Source organism: Aulostomus chinensis, chromosome 22 (genome assembly GCF_037954235.1).
Source record: "Aulostomus chinensis isolate RoL2024-O1b breed Wild chromosome 22, RoL_Achi_v1.0, whole genome shotgun sequence".
NCBI classification, from domain to species: domain Eukaryota; kingdom Metazoa; phylum Chordata; class Actinopteri; order Syngnathiformes; family Aulostomidae; genus Aulostomus; species Aulostomus chinensis.
The window spans coordinates 18,315,293-18,332,741 of NC_141341.1; the positions used below are offsets into that span (position 1 = coordinate 18,315,293).

The window sequence follows — 17,449 nt, forward strand, 5'->3', positions numbered from 1 at the left end:
ACACACACGCACATGCACACACACACACACACACACACACACACAAAGGAAAGATGCAATGCAAGTCTGTGTGTTTGGTTATTCATTGAGCAAAAAAAAAATCTCTCCAAACAATCCCTGTCTTTTTCAGTTTGATGCACAGTGCACTTTGTAAACACCTCGCTCACAAGTGAAGCTGCCCAAGTACCAACAAGTGCGCGATGAAAAATTACCTCTAGGCAGCCAATGTGCTCAACAGTCTCAGTTTCTCTATCTTGAACAGTCAAAAATAAGTAAACCTTTCACAAAGGGGTCTTTCATAACTGCTGATATATGAAAAAAAAATGCAAACTGAAACTGGTCCTAAGGCAAAGTGGAGGAAGTCCTCTAGATATGGAGAGTGACCATCCAAGTCCTGTCTGAGCTGCTTCCTCATCTAAGATATCACCAGAGAGTCGCTCTCATCTGGCTTGTTGCTTTTCTGCAGTTTGGCCTGGACTGGGGAGCTCATTTAGAGCAGTGATTCTCAAATTGGGGTCCAAACCCCCTCAAGTGGTACACACAGGAATCCCTGAAATAGTTTTTTTTTGAAAATGAAACAGGTCTAAAAGACTTAAATAACAAAGTATACCATTTTCACAGTAAACTTTTTGGAATGAAAATATATTAACTTCACAAAAAAGTTATTTTTTAATAATATTTCTGTCAGACCGTGATGTGGTCAAGGTCATTCACGTCACATTTTCTGGCATTCTCCCCCAAATAGTTGCAGATTAAAAGCCTGAAATTGTACTGCATGACAATAATCTGTGCCCAGCTGTTAACAGATATGTGGCCCTCAGAAGCTTTGTGAGCTGGTGTTGGAGGTTTTAGGGCCGTACGGTCAAAGTGGTAGTGCCTGCCTGTGTGGTGCTGAGGATACGGGCAAGGTTTCCTGATGCCAAAGAACACTATGTCAGGTTCAGACCTCCCCTTGATTGAGCCAGGACACATAGCCAGTGATTATGTCCAGCTTGCCAGGTCGGTCGTGTTTGGCACAGAGGAGACATGGATTTCAGCAAGTTGTCTGTGTAAGAGGTAGGGTCCTGGAGAACCTATTCAAAGATGAGGTCCAGCAGTTTGTTCATATAATCTGCAATGCAAAGCAGAAAATTAAAAAAGAAGAATAGGTTACAAAGAAAGTGATGTGCATTATTATTTTTAATAACATAAACAGTAATTTCATTGATAGTTTTTTTTTTTTATTGTTTACACACATTTCCCAAAAGGATTGCTCACACACACATCCAATGGGCAAAACCCCTCATTTCTCCTGCAAAATGAACTGTGTGATGTTCAAAACAATGTTATTTCTTCTCAAAATGGTATTTTGTGTTCAAATGATAAAAAAAACACCTTATGAACAGACACTCATAAGAACCAGTTGAACACTGAGGCTGTCAGGGGGTGAGGTGCGGGGAAGAAGACCGAGATGCAGACTAGGTGAAGGAGGGTGCACAAAAGCGGTTTATTAAAGAAACTGGTAGCTTGAGACTGAAGACTGGTGGCTTGGGATGCAGCTTGGCTTGGTGAAACATACAACATTGACGACATTCAATCAACAATGACCCAACAAGGACAAGGGGGAAACACAGACGTTAACTACATGAGCGAAAACAAGACAGGTGGTGCAATCAACCAGGTGAGACACATGAGGTACGCTGTGTCAGAATTGCCAAGTAGGTCGGATCGTAGGTTGCAGAGTAGGTCGTAGGCTGTCCGAAAACACAACTGGCACAAGTATAGCGACCTACTTCGCAACCTAAAGTCCAGCCTAAACACGCCCACATTGTAGGTCGGTTCAGGTGTATCCTACGGAGCAACCTATGTTCTTCTACTACACGGAGGTTAACTACATGAGAGACTTCTTTGTCCCCTAAAAACTTGTGGATGTGTTAGGTTGTAGAAGTAAGCTGTAGCAGTAGGACATAGGTTGCCACTTGGCAATTTGGACACAGCCGTAATCACAGGAGGGAGTTCAGGAAGACAGGACCTGACTACAAAGTAAAACAGGACACACAAGACAGAGATTGTGACAGTGCCCCCCCCCCCCCCTCCCCAAAGGGGGGTGTTGGGGTTTGGGGTTCCCAGACACCCCAACAACAAAAAACACCAGGGTGGATGGAGGGTGGCCAGGAGGCGGGAAAGTGCAAGGAAACAAGAGGACCAAAAAAATTAACTCTTCAGGCCTGGCCAGACTGCCCTTGGTTGGGAGCGCCTGGCTCTCCCGGACGCAGGCTGAACTGACCCGAGGGTTTGCTGCACCGAGTGAGGACCCACCCAGGGCCAACCAGGTGCCCCTGCCAGGCCTTCCAGATGAAATATTCATCAGGTGTGGGAGGAGAGTAGCCTGCTGGGTCTCTGATGGTTGGGTCATTCTGTCAGGGGGTGAGGTGCAGGGAAGTAGACCCAGATGCAGACTAGGTGAAAAAGAGTGCACAAAAGGTTATTAAAGAGACTGGTGGCTTGGCTTGAGATGCGGCTTGGCTTGATGACAAACATACAATATTGACAACATTCATTCAACAATGACCCAACATGGACAAGGGGGAAACACACGTTAACTACATGAGAGAAAACAAGACACAGGTGGTGCAATCAACCAGGTGAGACACATAAGGTAATCACAGGAGGGAGGTCAGGAAGACAGGACATGACTACAAAGTAAAACAGGACACACAAGACAAGGATCGTGAGAGGTGCTCAGCGTAAAACACTATCATGAATGGGAAACACTTCTCCATTCATCATAAGTACTTAGGCCTTTTTTGTTCAGTGTTACCACTTACGACAGAAAAATATTTTTGAATATTGTTTTAATAATCAGAACACAAACACACGATAACAAATACATTTTAATTTTCCCACAAAAACAATGTACACAGTGTACATCCCGACCAACACAGTGTTGCACATACAGTGGTCCACATACAAAACATCAGAAGAATTTACTGCATACAGTTAGAGTTAAAAAAAAAAGTGCTGTACCCTCTCTTCTGTTTCAGTTTGGCCACAGCACCTCATCCACATCACAAGCATTTTTTTTCTCCCTAGCGTGGCAAATCCAGCCATGAAAAGCATCAACTGCTGTATGTCCACATGCGTCTTCTGAAACGGTGGGGGTTATGGACCCAAATGCAACACACTTAGAAACAGAAGTTGAATCGGTAATGGCCTTTATTCTGAGGATGCCAGGAATGTAACCACAATAATGGGCAGGCAAAAACAGAGGCAGTCTTGCAGTGAATCAAGGCAGAAGTGGTTACCAGGGCTGAGGCAGGGGGGAGTAGTCGAAGCAGGCAGGGTCGAAGCCGGGAAGTCAGTCCAAGGAAAAACGCTGGAGAGTTGGGCATCGAGCATAACAATCTGGCAGAGAATGAAGGGAGAGGGAGACCTAAATAGCTATGGGACAGGTGCAGGTGATAGAGACTGATTGGCAGAGGAGGTTGGCTGAGGGAGTGAGAGGTGATGCATTCAGGGTGCCTTGGAGAAGCTAGTGTTGCAAACTGCAAACCATGACATCTTCCACAGCTTGGAGAAGGGGTGTACCCGTTTGTGGATTTCAGTCATACACTTTCCATCTCCAGGCAGAAACAAATTCCTCAATAGGATTGAGGTTGACCACAAGGTCAAACAAGGTGGCTCGGATCTCATCAGAGATTACGGTCCTTGGCCTTCCTCATCCTCGTCCTCGCCATCCTACTCGCCATCCTCCTCCTCGTACTCTCGCTCCTCTGGCTCTGTCTCTGGTTACAGTAGTTTGGAGTGATACTTAAAACAACAGTCAATCAACAGTACCCTTTAAGAGCCATGTTAAGAGTTTAGCAATGTAATATACTCGGGTTCTATTTCATAAACTTAGCACTATTATGATCAGGAGACAGACAGTGACCCATATGCACAAAACGGAACAGCTATATCATTTTACGCCACAGGAGGGACTAAATTTACAAGTCGTGGTGGTCAACATAAGCATTGCAATAGACCTAGAATATATATAATGATCTCAATCTGTTACAAGAAAAAAAATGGCTATCCCTGACTGATTATATTGCATTCATATTGTAACACTTGATGGTGTTCTTGGATGGAGCACACTGATATTGTTTCACCAGGAAGAGGAATCATAATTGCAGGGTTTAATCAAAGTAAATGTAAAGAAAGATGTTTAATTGATGCACTGATATCAACCACTCTGGGATGTATATTCTCATTTTTAAAACAACATTCACACTCACACCGACAGTCAATTTAGAGTATCAATCAGCCTCGTCCCCTCTTGATGTCTTTGGACTGTGGGAGGAAGCTGGAGTACCAGAGAGAACCCACGCAGGCACAGGGAGAACATGCAGACTACACACAGAAACATCCCATGCTCCAGCCGGGACTTGAACCCAGAACCCTCTTGCTGTGAGGCAACAGTCCTAACCACTGCACCACTGTACCACCCCAGATATAAATTCATTCATTAAAACAGTTTTCTGCATCAGAGATCTGATATTTAATAATTCGGTGGCTGTGTTGATTTCAATTAGGTTTTTCTGATTGATTCTTCTTCCAGTAGTATTGGAGTGAATCAACTGACATGGCCAAGGGACAGACACAGCCTCTATGGGGCTTTGGGTAACTGCCCCCTAGTGGACATGCAGAGAAGCTTGTGAGACAGCAGTTCTGACTCCTGGTCTCAACTCTAGGATGTCAGGGTTCTGGTACTATAATAAACTGGGCCATATTTCTACAGATGAAAGCTCTCCTAATCAGACCAGGTCTCCCCCAGAAGGTTTTCAAGTTCTCTATGGAGCCCACTTGGTTTGCTGGGCGCCACCTCGACAGCCAGTGTTTGAACGATGACGAGTGGCTAAACGTGTTGTCACTAGTTCAGTTAGGCAGGGGTCCAGAGACACTACGGAGTCAAACATGGTCTTGACACATGTACACACCAACTCAGTGACAAAACTTTGAGCAAAAGAACATTTAATGAATAAGGCATGAAAACAACATGAAATGACGAGTCAGCAGTGAGTCCTCTGAAGGTCTGCTGGGCAACGAGGATCTGGATCCAGGTAGTACACCTGCCCTGCCAGGCTCCTGGCAGCATCAGCCCCCTGACCAGCTTGTTCCACACGTCTGCTGAATTTCAAGTTCATGAAACAAACAGTGAGTGAGAACAATTTGAAAGTATCTGGGGGCGCAGTCGAGGTACTTTTACACAACCCTGAATTCCTTATGTTTCAAGACCAGTCAGTGCTTGCACCATAATTATTTATCCCATCCCCGCTTGGGAGCCTCTTCAGACCCTGGACCCTCAGACCTCGAGAACCATTGCTTCATAATACAGGAATCATCAGATCACCAAAATTCTTGATCCACTGTTACAGCCCCCTCCCCAGGCTGGGTCATCAATGTCTGACAATAAGGGCCGCTACGGCCACAGGGATCAGGGTCAACCCCAGACAGATCCCAGCTGTTTTCCAGAGGGACCTTCTCTTAACTTCTGGCACTGCAGCGTCCTCCAGAGGTTCAGGGGCTGTTGGAACAGGTTCTGCCCCCTCTCTGGTGGTTGGATGTCTCCCCCTGTGGTCCAATGACTGCTGCATCCTCTCATTGTCCAGGTTGTCCTCCCTGACTTCATCTTGATGAACCCCCACCTCTGTGTGAACCGCCACCTGGTGGGTCTCTGCCACCTCAAGAGCAGTTTCACATCTGTTCCTGACCTCCTCACGGAGGCGGAACTCTTGCAGCTCCTTTTCCAGGAGTGCGTTTTTCCGCCTCTCTGCCTGGAGGTCAGCGGCCAGTTTTTCCACACAGGCTTTGAGTGTCACCTTCAGGTTCTCCTTCTCCCTGTGAAGAGAACGCTCCCTCTTAGCTGCATCTTCTTGCGCGGCCTCAATCTCTTTCTTCATCTTTAGACGGAGCATTTCCACGTCTGTCTTCAAGGGGAGGGCCTGGATCTTGGCCTCCCTGATTCTGTCCATGGTGGACCTCAGACCCAGCTTTTTCCGGATCCATCGGAGGTTCTTAAGCTTCATGTTTTCATTTCCCTCATAGTTGTCTCCAACCAGGTTTTCTGACAGTGACTGCTGAGAGTCTTCAAGACTGTCGTCATTGTTGGTCTCAACATCGTCCTCATCACTGGTGTCTTTACTGGTCATGTCACTGGTCTCCTCATTTTCTTCATCACAGTCTTCGTCACTGACTTCGTAACTGGTCTCATTACTGGTCTCAGCAACATCTTCATCACTGTCTTCATCACTGTCTTCTTCACTGACTTCATAGCTGGTCTCACTGCTTGTCTCGTTATCTTCATCATTGTCCTCATCGCTGTCCAAGTCGCTGTCCTCATCGCTGTCCTCATCACTGACTTCATCACTGTCCTCATCGCTGTCTTCTTCACTGTCTTTAAAATTGGTCTCATTGCTTGTCTCCGTCTCACCGTTGTCTTCAAACTGAACACCTCCAGCAATGAAAGGATGGGTCAGGATAAGCGGCCATGACAACCTCTTCTGAGGGTCTCTGATCAACAGACCTCTCAGGAAACTCTGTAAAGAAGACGTCACATGGTCATGATGGGCAGGACGATACACTTTTGTTTGTCTTAATAAGCATGCAGTTTGAGCATGCTAACACAGTAGCTAGCTAGCTAGTTAGCAGCTGAGGACGCAGTATAAGAATGTCGCTCTTGTACCTTGCAGCTGGCGCTCATGTTGTTGGGCCAGTCAACCAAGCCTTCCAGGATGAGCTGCTTCAGGTGGGGTCTGGATTCCCCGAGGAAGGGAAGCTTCCCAGTGTGGAGCTCGTACAGAGTGCAGCCCAGAGCCCAGAGATCAGCAGTGTGATCATAGGGGTCCCCCCTTATCCGCTCAGGGGACATGAAGGCTGTGGTTCCCATCTGGTACGTCAGCTTGGAGGTGGGCTTCCTCAAGACCCTGGCAAACCTGAGACAGAACGGCATCACAAATAAACACAATTGTAGATGATGACGCTCACAGCCATGTTTTCCTTCAACGTCTAAATCTTCTTACCCAAAGTCACACAGCTTCACAACCCCGTTGTCACCCAGCACTGTATTGTTCGTCTTCACGTCTCGATGAATGATACGACGTGAATGCAAGTAGTGGAAGGCTGAGAGCAGCTGGCAGGTAAACTTCTGGACCTTGGAAGAGGGAGAGAAATGCAAATGTTGATGGGGTGAAGTCTCACTGAGTGTCATGTCCGGAGTGACTGTGTGTAATGAAGGAGTACCTGGTTCTCTGGGAAGGTCCCACGATTGTGAAGAGCCTGGAGCAGGTTGGAGCCTCCAGCGTACTCCATCACAAAAACAAACTGTTAACACAGTGGAGAGATTTGGTCACACAGTGAGACGATGGTGCAGCGGATCAAGGATCCACCTGAGAGCAGGAGGCATTTAGAGGGAAGATTCATCGCTGTCTTACATATTTTTTCATTTGGAAGCAGCTGAACAATGCCACAATGTTGGGATGGTGGATTTTGGTCATGATGGTCATTTCCCTCTTGAGGAGTCGGATCTCCTGATATGAGCGACCACCTTTTTCAATAAACTTCAGAGCCACAATCTGAGGGACACATGAGAGCAGATGCTGACACATGGAAACTAAGTCAATGACAACAGTCCGTCTGATCCTACCCCAGCTAAAGCTACTTACTCTGCCAGTTTCCATTTCCTTGGCCCTGAAAACTTGGCCGAATGCGCCCTGTCCCAACTTCACCAGTTCCTGATAGGGAACCATTCTGAGTTGTTGGTAGACTGGTAGACTGGTTTCTGTTTGCAGAGGGTAGGAAATGTGTTCCTTTACACTCCGGTGTCCTTGAATCTGTCATCCTAATATCACTGTTGTCAGTAATGTTGTCTCTGATGTTGTCATCTTGACTGAATACTGTGATCTGCTTCTGTCATCTCCACTGACATCAGCACTCTGGCCGCACACCACCCTCCCTCCACATTCACCTTCAGGTGGATCAAGAAGGAACTGAGTGTGAGAACATGTAGTCCTCCGTGTTCAGGCCCTCAGAAAAATTTCCTGCAGAAACTGCAAAGTTACAGTGAAGCTGCAAAGAGCTGAAAAAAAGTGAGAGATGTAGAAAAAAAAAGAATGAATCCTTTAACTGGTAGACCAGACAGGAGAGAGCTGAGTGGAACCTGACAGCCAATGAGGCTCTGAGATCAGATCTGAAAATTCCCCTGATTCTGATTTAATAAGTCAAGAACAGCAGCACACAAGTGATCAATCAGGCTCATGGAGTTCCTGCAGCTGAGTAGGTTCAACCTGCCAGTGATGATGATGATGCACTCCACCAGCCTTCATCATCATCATCATCATCATCACCCCCACCTTTGTGGCCTCCCACAAAGACAAGGGGAGGGCAGAGAGGGGTTAGCAGCACTCTACCACACCTTCAGGACAGCTGTGAGCCTTCGACCAAACACACACACACACACACACACACACACACACACACACACACACACACACACACACACACACCTATGAACATCCATGGCTCTGACATTGAGACTGTGGACTCATTCAAGTACCTGGGTGTTCACATGAACAATAGACTGGACTGGATACCAATACCCTCTACAAGAAGGGCCAGACTTGCCTCCACCTGCTGAGGAGACTGAGGTCCTTAGGGGTTCACAGGGCCCGAATCCAGACTTTCATGGTACTGTGGTGGCCTCTGCAGTGTGCTACGCCATCATGTGCTGGGGTAGTGGAGTCACAGACAGGAAGAGACTGGACAAACTGGTGAGGAGAGCCAGCTCTGTCCTGGGTTGTTCACTGGACTCCATCCAGGAGGATGTTGGCCAAGATGACATCCATCATGAGCAACACCTCCCTCCCCCAGCACCACACTGGAGACCCTGAGCAGCTCCTTCAGTTCAAGACTGCTGCACCCTCAGTGCAAGAAGGAGCGTCATTGCTGCCTGCAGCCATCAGGCTGTAAAACTGCACCCAGTGAACATTCACATTCACGTGTCTGTTTACACAAATGTGCAATATCTGTGGTGCAATAAAACATTCCTATTTTTCAAACTTAATGTAAATATTTTCTGTAAATTGTCAAATATAAATGTTAATATCCATCCATCCATCCATTTTCGTCCGCTTATATCTATTAAGGGTCGCGGGGGGGGGGGTGGAGCCTATACCAGCGTCAACGGGTGAGAGGCGGGGTTCACCCTGGCCAGGTCACCAGTCCATCCCAGAGCCAACATAGAGAAGCAAACAACCATTCACACTCACATTCACACCTCGTCCCCAATTGCATGTCTTTGGACGGTTCTTCCCTCTGTAAATGCTGCTTAAACTGTCTAAATTTCCCCTGTGATGGATTAATAAAGTATTTTTATTCTATGGGAAAGATAGAGAAAGATTTTTAGATGCTGCATATATTTATATTGATAGGAAGATTGTGTTCTCAGTCAACTTTCATTGTGAGGAAGACTACTTGACACGGTGGCAATCTCATGCTATGCTAAATTATTGTATATTCGGTATATTAAAAGTATAATTCAACCATAACCAGAGCCAAAACAAACAAAATAAATAAATAATGTACAGAGTTCAAACCTCCAGCAAAATGGAAAAGTGACTTTTGACGCACTCGCTGATATGATGAATGGAACAGAGGTGAGGAAACAGTGACCAGTGTATTTTATTAGTAGTAGTTTTACATATAATCTGAATTTAATACATTTTATAACATGAAAAAAAATTATCATATTATATGATTGAACATTCTTGCAGAAATATCGAAGCATGGAACCAGATGTGACCCTCAACAGGACTTTGATTATTCATCACTTTCATCCCTGCTATGAACCATATAACTCATCTTACATATTTGCCAGTAATCCGTCTATAACATATGTATTGATTTATAGCTTGCTTGGCATTTTATCTGTTACCACAGTTTGTGGGAACCTTCTGGTAATAATCTCCATCATTTACTTCAAACAGCTCCACACTCCTACTAACTATCTCATTCTCTCTCTGGCCTTTGCTGACATGCTTGCGGGAGCTTTAGTTTTTCCTTTCAGCATGGCGTTCACTGTAACCTCATGTTGGTATCATGAAGATTTATTCTGTAAAATAAGAGGGAGCTTTGATGTTGCATTGAGCACAACTTCTATTCTAAACCTCTGTTGTATTTCTATTGACAGATATCATGAAGTGTGTCAGCCTTTGACATATAAAAGTAAAATGAACGGTTGTGTTACTGGGATCGTGATCCTGGTGAGCTGGGGTGTTTCTGCTCTCGTAGGAATAGGAATCATAATTGCAGGATTTAATCAAGGTAAATGTGAAGGAAGAAGTTTAATTGATGCACTGATATCAACCACTCTGGCATGTATTTTCTCATTTTATATACCTGTCATTGTAATGCTCAGTATCTACCTAAAGAGCTTCCTCGTGGCACAGAGGCAAGCACGCAGCATCCACAACACAACCAGTCAGTCTGGAGCAACAGTCAGTTAGATGGAGAGAAAAGCCACCAAAACTTTGGCGATAGTTATGGGAGTTTTCATTTTATGTTGGACTCCTTATTTCATTTGTATAATTTTCCAGCCTTTAACATACACAACAGCGCCAACTGCTGTGATTGAAACACTCAACTGGCTTACACTCTCAAATTCCATGCTCAATCCATTTATCTACGCCTTCTGTTACAGCTGGTTCAGAACAGCTTTCAGAATGATCATGTCTGGGAAAATATTTTATGATAATTTTACGAACTCAAAACTCCTCTGACTTAATTCTTTTTTTCAAAATAAATGTTGATGTGAAAATAATTTTAAAAGTGTCTCCAGTGCTGCGCATGCATTCAGTGAGAAAACTATGTTTGTATTGGTATTTAAAAATTGTGAATAAAAGTCAAGGCTCTAGTGATCATCCACATTTTTGCAAAATGAAGTTGTCACTTGCTTAAGTGACTCTTTTTCACTCAAGCTCTGAGTGAATCATTTTACCAACATGAATGGAAGTGTGGTGTTGCACAGGCTTGAATCATGTGTACCCTGTTGATGTATGAAAACGTCAAACCACTGGTAGCATAACGTGTAGATATCAGCTTCCAACTGCATGTTACTCTACACTGGGGATGACCCAGATGACTCAGGCCTCTTGCTGCATTGCATATTAAGTATTTGATCATGTGTAGATTTTTTTTTTAAAAAGGCCCATGTCTTATTCTGAGCTCATTCTGAATGCATTTTGGGAACCAGAGGGGGAAAAAAAATTGAATTGAGGCAAAATAGTCCCAAAAAACTTAAATGGAAAAACAGTAACAACAATGTTGAGCGACATTATTTATACTGATCAGTAAATCAGCGCTGCTTGGGCCTGATCACACACATGGACATACGGTATATTCTTCATGAAACCCGTATTTCTGAACTTTTGTAAAATGCTGTGCAACGTATGAGTATCTGATAAGATTTCAGATTCACAGATTTGCCTTGTATTTCATCATGATTTTTCTTACTCTCAAAGTTTAACCGCTTAACAATGCAGCAATTTCTGGTGTCACGACTGTCAGGGGACATGGTGGAGGATTTCTGGTGACGTCTTGACTGCCTAGCCACGCTCTACAGTTAACTTTTTAAGCGGCTGTGCTGTTGTCGATTCACTGATAGTGAGGTTGAGATACGTCTCTGAGGTGAGGTAAAAGCTAGAGAGATGATCACTTCACTCAGTCCATCTCTATCTCATCAAGCCTTTCTCTCAGCTCCATTATTCCATAAGAGCAGCTAACACTTGAAAACACTTGGAGAAGTCAAGTCAGTTTCATTTGTCTAGCGCCAAATCACAACAGAAGTTTTCTCATGAGTCTTTAGTAGTAGAGCAGGTTTAGTACCACACTCCTTCAATGAATTTACACCCAACAGTTCTCCATCAGCAAGCACATCCTGCAACAGCGGCGACGAAAACCTTCCTTTTAACAGGCAGGAACGTGGAGCAGATCCAGGATCAGTGAGGACGGCCTTCTGCTTTGACAGGTGCAGAGAGCGGGGCAGAGACAAAGACAGATAATGGAGGAAGACAGGTATACAGATGGAGAGAGGGACAGAGATAAAGAGAGAGAGAAAGGGAAGAGACTGATGGACAGATGGGGACGTGAGCAGGTGGAGCTACGGGTGGCAGCTTGAGCCTCTTCAGGTCTGCAGCCTCCTCCAGCAGCACCCAGGATCTGGGATGAGGGGAGCCCGAAGGCTCTGGAGAAGAAGACGAGTTAGTAATACGAATGAGTATGATTTATGTATGACAAATATAGGAGGACAGAGAGGAGTAGAGAGAAGCCCAGTGCACCATGGGAGATCCCCCAGCAGCCTAAGCCTATAGCAGCAGATCTAAGGGAGAAGACAGTGTAGCCTGAAAAGCAGAGTAACTGGTAAACATTTACAAATGTCCTGTTTGTCTTAATTTCTTGTGATTAAAAAAAGTTACAAAAAGCTAATTAACCAGTTAACAAGCTAATATACTACTTTTCCTCAGGATTAAAAGATGAATAAGAGAGATAAAAGAAGCACTAGTTCTTGATTAGTTCTTGTGGATAATGATGGCAACGCATTCATTGTTGAGTCTGCTGACGTCCAGAAATGGCCAGAGTCCCCTTTTGAGTTTGGAGACCAAGATGTAATCCACGTTGAGGGCAGTTCAGAATGTGCCAAGTGGTTACTTGGCCATAGGAGGTCTGCAAGACAACTTTGAATGGTCAGCCTGTATGATGATTGATTGAGGATGCTCAGGCCTTCAGCATATGCCTGCTGCTCCTTTATGGTAGAGGCGAGGTAAGTGGAAGCAGTTGGAAGCTCTCCCATAATGAATCCCAAACCATTTGAATTGGGTTTAGGTCAGGTGACTGTGGAGACCAAGTCCCCTGGTGCAGCACTCCATCACTCTTCTTCTTGGTCAAATAGCTCTTACACAGCCTGGAGGTGTGGTTGGTGTCATTATCCTGTTGAAAAATAAATGATGGTCCCACTAAACATGAACTGGATGGGATGACATGTCCCTGCAGGATGCTGTGGATGAACTTATCCTCAGCAGCAGAGCTGATTCTTGGTCTTCCTTTCTTGGGGCCGTCCTCATGTGAGCCAGTTTTGTTGTTGCACTTCATGGTTTTTGCGACGGCACTTAGGGACACAGTCAAAGGTTTTGCAATTTTCTCGGCTGACGACCTTCTTTTCTTAAAGTAATGATGGATGGTCATTTTATATTTTTATATTCACATACATATATATATATATATATATATATATATATGTGTATATATAGATACTGAAGACCCTGCTGATGACTGCAATGAAGAGGACGCCAGTTGGACCTCTTTGATCCTCATCAATAACTACACTAATATTGTATTGACCGGTGGCTCAGGTGTAAGACCAATCACTCCAGTCAGAGACAGCACAAGTGTTTGGATGTCTTGGAGGAGGACTTTTACACGGGTCACTTTTACCAGCTGAGGACGAGATTCCTCAACCCCCGTTTCACTCCATCCATTCAATATCTGCTTAACTCCCACAATGTCAGAGCAGAGGACTTCAAAGTCCACGCTGCGGCAGAGACTCTCCTGCATGAACTGAAATCGGTTAAGTTAAACTTTGATTCTATCAGCAATGCATACAATAATCTGGTGGGGCTGGATGTGGTGAAATTTGGAACTCTGCAGCTGGTCACTGAATACCATAAGGGAGACTGTTAAACCTAAATGGGACAGCTGTGGCTGGTCATTGAATATATTACTGGAGACTGTTAAACCTTTTTTCTGTTCTTTTTCTTTTTGAAACATTTAAAAGCTGACTCATGCAGAGCGATAGTGCAGATGGTGTTTGAAGCTTTTTGAAGACAGGATAGCCAAGAAAGGGGTTGTACATTTTGCCACAGCGAGCGACTTAAAGGGCTTTGTGGTGGAGAGGTTTATTTGTATGTTAAAAACAAGAATGTGGAGATATTTTTCAGCCCACAACACCAGATGCTACCTCAAGGTCTGAGCTGATCTGCTAAATAGCTACAACCACAGCTACCAAAGGATCAAGTGTTTCTCAACCTTTACGGTACAGTCTCCCCACGTCCTTAAATAAAGATGAAATTTAAGAAAGGGGATCTAAGGAGAATATCTAATTTGAGAGTAGTGTTTGATCAAAAATATGAACAAAGTTTTACGGATAAAGTGTTTACAGTGACACGTAGCATTCTGCACACACCCCTGTATTCAAACTACAAGATTATAATGGTGAGCCTATCAAGGATTTTGTTGTATAAAGCCGAGCTACAGAAAGTAAAAATGACCAGAGGCAGAATGTTTCATATGGAGAAAATCTTCAAACACCACATCGTCAAAGGTTTTTGTCCTGATTTTTGTCATGTGGAAAAACTGGCCAGAGAAGTTAAATGGATGGTTAAAGCCAGACAGAGGCGGCCCCTTCACTAGGCAGACCAGGCGATTGCCTGGGGCAATAAGAGGTGGTGGTGGTGGGGGGCGCCTGCGAGCGACCACCAAACAATTTTTGTTGTTATATTATTATTTTTCTTCTATGTTCTAACTCATATATATATATATATATATATGAATGAATTCTTTGTGCATATTGTAAATATAGTGTATATATATACAGTGTGTATATATATATATATATATATACAGTATATATGTGTATATATATATATATATATATATATATATATATATATATATGAAATGAATTCTTTGTATATATTTACAATATGCACAAAGAATTCATTGAAAAGGCGCCCTCAAATTTGAAAGTTATGACAATTACGTTTGGGGCATTTTTTTGTTTTAATGTAACCAAACCTACTGAGGAATTATTTAAAACAAATACCAGTACTTGTTAAACCATGGATTTAGCTAAACCCATTGAACTGACTGGAGAATGGATGGTGGGTCTGTGTGACATTGTCCTCGCACCTGGTATTATTTACCCCGGGACGCTGCCTATGTGGACCTGAACCAGATGACTTACAAACCTCAGCCCTTGATCATTTTAAAATTTGCTCAAGGAGGGTATTACAGCCATCCTAAAAATCTCTTGGAACAGTTGGTCCCAGCAGTCAAAGTATGACCCCTCCTTTGACGCTTCTTTCAACAACATGACCAAATGCCTCAACGTCAGAGGTGATGGTGGATATAAAATCAAGGCCTAACCCCCATTGGCTTATATGTCAGGGTTAAAAGTCAACGAATGGTGTACTCTGTGATGCGGATTTTCAGGCAAGGCTTTGGATCCCGGTCAGGGGCCACTTGGAGTCTGGACCTCCTGCCTAGTTCTGAAAATCTTCTTTCTCAGTCTTCAGTTTAAAAAAAGCTTCTGAGTCTGAGACACAACTATGTTCTGTTAGTGAGAAAAATTCTAAGTCCAAATAAGCACTAGAGTCCAGCAAAGTTGAGTCCAGACAGCTTTATCATCCCTGCGAAGTCCAAAGCCCGAGCTGTCCTGCAGAGCAACTGAACAAATGCGCAATACAGTTTTTTTAATACCTTAAAAATGGGTGTGGGGATACCACAGCCCCTATCACGTTTTAGTAAAACTATAACCTCATTTCTAACGCTGTCTAATTCAGGAGTCATTTGGTGGGGAACAGTTCTTATGGTGTCATTAGCACAAACCCTTCTGCAACTGAGAGGAGAACTACAAGTTAGGGCATTCATGCAATAACTCTATTGGGGTCAGAAGCTCTTGAATTCTGCTTCTTCTTCTGTTTTTTAAAGAATACACCTTGCACACTTGGCAGACCTGGCGTTGTGTTAAGTCATACATCATAACAAGGAAAAATCAGCATTTTAATTAAAACATGTAGTAAATCAAAACAAGTCACCTTTTTCATTAAGGCAAGTAGTAAATCAGTATAACATGTTTTTAAAAACAATCACTGGTCCTACAAAAACAGAGACTTAGACATCACACAGAGTATAAAATAGACACCGTATCTGTCAAACCACTCTACTCCCTACTCCTGAATTTACACACAAGGATATATAACCTGTTTGCATACATGGATGGCATTCAGTATCAGCCGGTCTGCGATAGCTCGTCACTGCTGTTGTGTGTAGTTATCGTGAAACATGTATACAGAGACATGGTGGGTCTCAGGTATAATACAATATGTAGCAGCATGGACATGCCCCCTTTGGTTCCACTGATTGCATCTGGCACCGTCAGGAGGTGCACCAGTATAAAAGCGCCCTTTTTGCCATGGCTCTTCCGTTTACCCCTCTCTTCACTGGTGCGCCACTTCCAGGCCAGAGGTTATCTGGTGGGACTGAGCGACTGTTAGCGTGCTGCTTTGTATGCCCTGTATGTGCTTCGGAGCTTCTCTTATGGTAAAGTGTCCTCTCTTTTGGCATCATAGCTGATGCTATCTGTTGGCTTACCCTTGTGTGGTCTCAGGTAAATGCCAACAGCAGACTGGAGTCCTCTCTCCCTTCCTCTTCCTATGCAAGAGCGCGTGTGTGTCCATGCTAGGCCATAGACAATGCATTTGTTAATGTAGCAAGCAACCGCAGTATTGACGAGCACATACAGTAATGTTAACAGTATTTTCTTGTGATCAGGAGTAACTGTATTTGACTTATTGGGGTCGCTGCTACTTTGTGTCCACCGACGCTTTACCTCCATGCTGCTTGTGCTGCTGCTGCCTTGTGCCGCTGCTGCCTGGTGTCGGCAGCTGCTTGTTTTATTTGCTTGGCTTGCTCTGCTCTATTTTGGGGTGTTACTTCCACCACTGCCTGGCTCCTGCCGTGCCCCAGAACAGCCCCACCCAAGACCTGTATCAAACGTGTGTGTGTTTCAACTGGGGTCTATACCCCGTGTTTATGTGTGTGCGTATGTGTGTGCGTTTGTGTGTGTGTTTGTGTGAGTGAAAGTTTTTGCTTACTTTGAGCAATTTTGTTATTGTTTAGATCGGTTATTTATCTAGCTCTCCAAATAAGGAGGTGTCTCGGACACTGGGTGCTCCTTTGAGAAACCGTCCTCCTCGTGATGCTGAAATGTAGAGTTCATCTCTAAAGAGGTAGAACCGTCCTCCTTATGATGCTGAATGTAGAGTGCAGTAGCGCCAATGATCACCGCCTTTAAAAGACCAGGAGGGAGGTGTAGCTTGTCTTTCTCCCAACAAATTGTTTCCATCAGAGCCATGATGCGTTCAAAGTGCAAAGAAAGACCATGTTTTTATCTGCTTCTCAACCACCCTTAACCCCACCCCCACCTCTTCTCATTGGTTCGTTCATATTGCATTCATGCACTTCTCACTGGCTCAAACCCCAAATAAGGCAGTGAGGAGAAGGGGCAGGGAATAGCGTGGGGAAAAATATTAAGGACCGCCTATCATGGTGTGGCCATACCTCACTGGATCAGAAAAAACACCCAAGGGGCAGAGAAACC

General features: G+C 44.2%; 1 protein-coding gene and 1 pseudogene across 2 annotated transcripts; one reads left to right on the top strand and one right to left on the bottom strand.

The window, feature by feature from the left end:
• Positions 1–4,005: 4,005 nt before the first annotated feature.
• Positions 4,006–7,833, bottom strand: LOC147241037 (uncharacterized). 2 transcript variants are annotated; one of them, XM_086193165.1, is made up of 6 exons: positions 7,683–7,833; positions 7,452–7,592; positions 7,261–7,341; positions 7,041–7,171; positions 6,704–6,953; positions 4,006–6,557 (listed from the first exon to the last, which is right to left on the bottom strand). In XM_086193165.1, exons 1-6 carry the CDS (start codon positions 7,764–7,766, stop codon positions 5,418–5,420), a joined length of 1,827 nt encoding a protein of 608 aa, XP_086049291.1. In that variant the 5' UTR covers positions 7,767–7,833; the 3' UTR covers positions 4,006–5,417. The 2 variants fall into 2 exon arrangements, with proteins under 2 accessions (XP_086049291.1, XP_086049290.1); XM_086193164.1 differs by having other exon boundaries at positions 7,452–7,833.
• A 1,967-nt stretch (positions 7,834–9,800) lies between these two features.
• LOC147241038 (trace amine-associated receptor 1-like) lies at positions 9,801–10,793 on the top strand (annotated as a pseudogene).
• The last annotated feature ends 6,656 nt before the right edge of the window (positions 10,794–17,449 follow it).

What these genes read in the sequence shown, in the direction of transcription:
- LOC147241037 (XM_086193164.1), bottom strand. Translation starts at nt 7,766, where the DNA reads ATGGTTCCCTATCAGGAACTGGTGAAGTTGGGACAGGGCGCATTCGGC. An exon ending in GGACCTTCCCAGAGAACCAG is followed by an intron (nt 7,172 to 7,260) that starts GTACTCCTTCAT and finishes CCCTCTTCCAAG; the next exon opens with GTCCAGAAGTTTACCTGCCA. An exon ending in ACATGAGCGCCAGCTGCAAG is followed by an intron (nt 6,558 to 6,703) that starts GTACAAGAGCGA and finishes TCTTCTTTACAG; the next exon opens with AGTTTCCTGAGAGGTCTGTT.